This window comes from Melospiza georgiana, chromosome 2, assembly GCF_028018845.1.
Source record: "Melospiza georgiana isolate bMelGeo1 chromosome 2, bMelGeo1.pri, whole genome shotgun sequence".
NCBI lineage: Eukaryota > Metazoa > Chordata > Aves > Passeriformes > Passerellidae > Melospiza > Melospiza georgiana.
The window spans coordinates 91,296,047-91,300,369 of record NC_080431.1 but is presented as its reverse complement, the minus strand read 5'-3'; the positions used below and the strand labels follow the sequence as shown (position 1 = coordinate 91,300,369).

General features: G+C 38.9%; 1 protein-coding gene across 1 annotated transcript; it reads left to right on the top strand.

The window, feature by feature from the left end:
- Positions 1-246: 246 nt before the first annotated feature.
- LOC131080460 (suppressor of tumorigenicity 14 protein-like) lies at positions 247-3,669 on the top strand. The gene is made up of 4 exons (XM_058018717.1): positions 247-389; positions 1,387-1,526; positions 2,948-3,045; positions 3,211-3,669. Exons 1-4 carry the CDS (start codon positions 352-354, stop codon positions 3,253-3,255), a joined length of 321 nt encoding a protein of 106 aa, XP_057874700.1. The 5' UTR covers positions 247-351; the 3' UTR covers positions 3,256-3,669.
- Positions 3,670-4,323: the final 654 nt, after the last annotated feature.

Genomic DNA, 4,323 nt, shown 5'->3' with positions numbered 1-4,323 from the left:
TTGCTCTTGGATCAAAAGCAGCCTAGTGACATACTTATTACACATGCAGTAGAACTAATAATAACAGGATGTCCATCCGTGACAGCCAGTAACTATGATAGCCATTATTCCCCAATGTTGAGGTCCAGGGTCACACATGGTGACTGAACTGATTCTCTCCAGTTTCAGTAAACTGCAGTAATAAATCTGTTCAGTGACAAATCCTAAAGCATGCTCAAGCTGAGATGGGGAGGTGTGCTGTGAGAGTAAGTATCTAATGTGGACAATTCTTCTCATAGCTTGCCTTGCTTTCCTGATGATACTGTGACAGAAGGTACAGATAGAAGATAAACCAGGCTGTCAACTGGGTTGATGAAGATGCTGAAATATTTCCATATGGCAATGTGGAGGTACTTAAATTGTTATTTTATAAATGTTTTGTCAGCTGTTATGATAGAAAGGATTTAATAATGTCTGCAGGAGAGGCAAAGCAGAGATTCATTCACTAGCACCTCACTTCAAACGCATGAAAGGAATAGGCTGCTAAAGCAGAAGAAAAGTACTTTCAATTTAAGGTTAAAAAATTTTATTTTAATGCTGCCAATCTGGGCTTCAGTTACATCAAAGAACTTGATGCAGGGCTGTGATGGAAATAATCTGTTACTGTGAGGTCTAATCTTAATTGCTTTCATTTGCTGCGCATAGAAAAAGAGAAACCTGTTAGAAATTTTTAATGTATAGATTCACTCACAAAATATTCTGAGTTGGAAGTGACCCGCAAGGATCATAGAGTTATAAATAAATGAAAAATTCCAAAATATGATGCAGGTTGCAAAATGGAATAAGCATAAGAGTGAATTACAGATGCAAGAAATAGCATCTCACATTACAAGTAAAAGAACAGCAGAAAGTAATAGTTGCTAAGCATGGTGCTTCACATTTTGTGTGATAGTTTTTGTGACACAAAACCAGGCTGAACATGGATCGATTGAAAATGCTTTGGGTTCATTTGTTGCACAGATTCTGCTTAACACTGCTACACGGGCACTTGTTGCCTTTTTATTCCTAACCTCTGCTTCTCAGTGCCACTATCACCACTGAAGTAACATAATCTGGCATTGCCTTTCTGATGCTTCTATAGGTACAGAAACTCCAGGACACTTGTTAAGCAATAAAATGGTGACATACACGCAGAGTGACTAGTCATCAATGCTGGGATGCCCAAGCATCCTGTGTACTATCAGCTGGATGGAAGAATCAAAGGGAAGTGGTAGCCAGGGAAATATTCTTGAACACAGATGACCAGATCAGTGTTACTTCTGCCCAGTTTCCCAGCAAAGACAACAGGAATATGGGAAATGTTTTGGGATTATTTTTTTTAATGCTTTTTTTTTTGTAACCTTCCAGATGGTGTGGGCCTGGGGCCTGGACTCCTTTGGTTGTGTGTTTAACTTCATCAAGTAATGTGATGTTGCTTACCTTCTCACTGGACCAAAGAGGAGAAAGCAACATATTAAAAGCTCACTTTCAAGCTGTTCCTAAAATCAGTAAGTAATTAATAGAAACAAGCATCTGATGAAAGCACTCTTATTACTGATTTTGCCTCTAAAAAAGTTGATATTGCCTTGACCATATCTGAGAGAGGGAATGTTGGCATATAAAGTAGAGAATTATCATTGAGATCCACTTTACGAAAGACTGAGAATTGAACAAAGAGAGAACATCCTTTGGTCTGGGAGACTTTGTCTTCCTGATAGCTACTCAAGCCTTACTTGCCAGTCATTGCATGGGTAACACCGAGCAGCGGCAGGGAAGCAGACAGACAGCTACAGGCACTATCTGGGCAAAGCTAGATAGCCCCAGTGACAGAGCAGCTACTTTTGTCAGTTTTGGCAACGTATCCACAGATCATAGAATGTGTATTTAAAGAAAATGGAAAAGAGCAAACACTTCTAGTTTCTCTTTGTTCTTTTTCTGAATGCATTGTTGAGTGTAGTTAACTGAATAAGAAAAATGTGTTCCAAACCTAAAACCTATATTCCAAATCTATGAGGTACTGTGGATTTTACATGAGTCCTGTGGGGTGAAATATTTTAAGTAATGCCAAACTGTAGTACTAATTTTAGAAGAGATAAAGGGGCTCCACAGGATCAAGTTTAGCCACAGTTGTTTGGTAAGGTATAAGTGAAAGAGTTTTGACAATGAAGCAAGTGACTTTCCTTTCAATGTGTGGAACAAGTCACTGAGGACAAACTCCTCCAAAACTGCCACATTTCAGCTTATGTCTCTCTGCACGCTGCTTATCCAAATACTTATCCCATGCACATTACTAACTAAAATGGCTTTATTGTTCTGAGGATGGGCATTTCAAATTACATTTAGCCCAGGTTTTGCTACAATATTTTTTTAATTTCAGAATTATCTTATTTTCTGTTATGTTCATATTTGCATTCACCTAATATTACCTAAAGGGAACCAAAAGCACTAAGGACTGGATATCTAATATAGTCCTTGGTAGAAAATAAAACCTCAATATGGCATTTTCAAACTGAGAAGTGATACACAAGCTTCCTTGTTTACATGAAATTAATCAGTTATCCCTTCACTGGGTTAATTGCTTTTTAATTTTGAAAATACCTACAGAAAAGTCAGAAGTAGATTGGAAGGGGGAGGTGTGTTGCATCCACATCTGGCTGCTTCTTCCACTTACCATGAAAGAATGCCTTTTTAAAAAAGAAAAACTTCAGTCAGAGGTTTTTTTGTACTTACCCTTAGTTGTAATTTGATCCAAAAAAAGAGAAATTCAGTTTTATGTGGAGGTGGAAGTTAAGTGATTTTCAGTTAATACAGGAAAAATGTGAGTTGAATACTGCCACAATGCATTCCTTGAACTCTGTATGTAGAGAAGACTCTGCACTTTCATACAGCTGAGATAACTGTGCTCCTTGATGATGCATTTCTCTCCTAGTATGTGGTGGTCAATATATTTCCTGGAATGGGACACTGACTTCTCCTTATTATCCAAGTTACTACCCACCAAACATTGACTGCACCTGGATCATCAAGGTAAGTGCTGGGAACTCTTCTGAGTATTGATGACTTTTCTTTATCTTATGTAGACACAAAATTGGGAGAAATGGCTTTTGATGTAGATGAAACAGAGAAAACCTAGTGAAACCACTGAACCTGACTTCTTCTCAGGCATGCATTTGTTTCCTGTCCTATGTACAGGTGCCAGCTATGGGATGGAAATATTGCCAACTTCCAGAAGTTTGAGAATTTTTTGGACTGCAACAAATTAATTTGTAAGATGACAAATCCCAGCAGCCAGAGAAAATTAATAATAATCAGAGCTTTTCTTCTATGTCAAAAAGAAAAAATGGTCATGTAAATCATGCCTCACATGATGGATACCACAGTGTATTTCCCTGAATTCTGAATTCTGCAGAGCCAGGACAGTCTCTGGTTCAGAAATTCACCTCTGAATTTCAAGCAAGTCCTTTGGCAAGACTTAAAATCTGCTCATGATTTCTACGAACTACCTAATTGTTGCAGAGTTTTGTTCAGACATGGCTTATAGGAAGAGGCCATGATTACATACAGCTGGTTAAAAAGTAAAAGGCAGCTGTAAGCAGCAGGTTCTCAGGCTTTTTCCTTAAAAACAATAAACACCATGTCCTCGAGTAAAGTGATGAGAAAAACATGGTGGAAAACATGGAGGCCTTGAGAATGGTCAATAACAAGCCAACAACAGGATGAGGAAAACAAGTATTAGCCTCAACAAGAAACCACAGGTATTAGCAACAAAGGAGGGGTTGGTGTGTAATCTGTAACCAATGATGAGCTCAGGTTTTGCAATATGTATGAGCTTAATAAACACTACTATAAAGGGGTGTAAGCTGGATCAATAAATCGGAGTTTGATGCTCATCAATCGGATGGTCGTCTCCCTTCACTTTCCTCAAATGGTGACCCCGACGTGATATGGCAACACACCACAGAGGAGTGAAGACACGGATCGGGTCCTGAAGCAGCCAGGACAGCAGAGAAAAAAAAAAAAAAGCGGATAAAAAAGAAGCTGAGATGCGTCGTGCTCTGGGTGTCATATAGACGAGCCTGGCCGATATTGCTGCCGGACCTTGAAGAGCTGCAATCAGCGCTGACGATTTAGGTATGGAAAGGCAAGCAGCATATGAATTATTTACTGCCTTTTTACAAAAAAGACAGGTTAAGGGGATGGATTTGCAAAAGGATTTACCAGGGCTTTTGACTTATGGCTATGCTAGGGGAGTTTTTATTAACCCCCATACGGTTCACGAGTTAATGGAGTAGCGTAAATTTGGTG

Excerpts from the sequence above, each read along its gene's own strand:
- LOC131080460 (XM_058018717.1), top strand. The coding sequence starts at position 352 with ATGAAGATGCTGAAATATTTCCATATGGCAATGTGGAG. Across the intron at positions 1,527-2,947 it reads TCAAGCTGTTCCTAAAATCA|TATGTGGTGGTCAATATATT; the intron begins GTAAGTAATTAA and ends TTTCTCTCCTAG. Across the intron at positions 3,046-3,210 it reads ACTGCACCTGGATCATCAAG|GTGCCAGCTATGGGATGGAA; the intron begins GTAAGTGCTGGG and ends TCCTATGTACAG.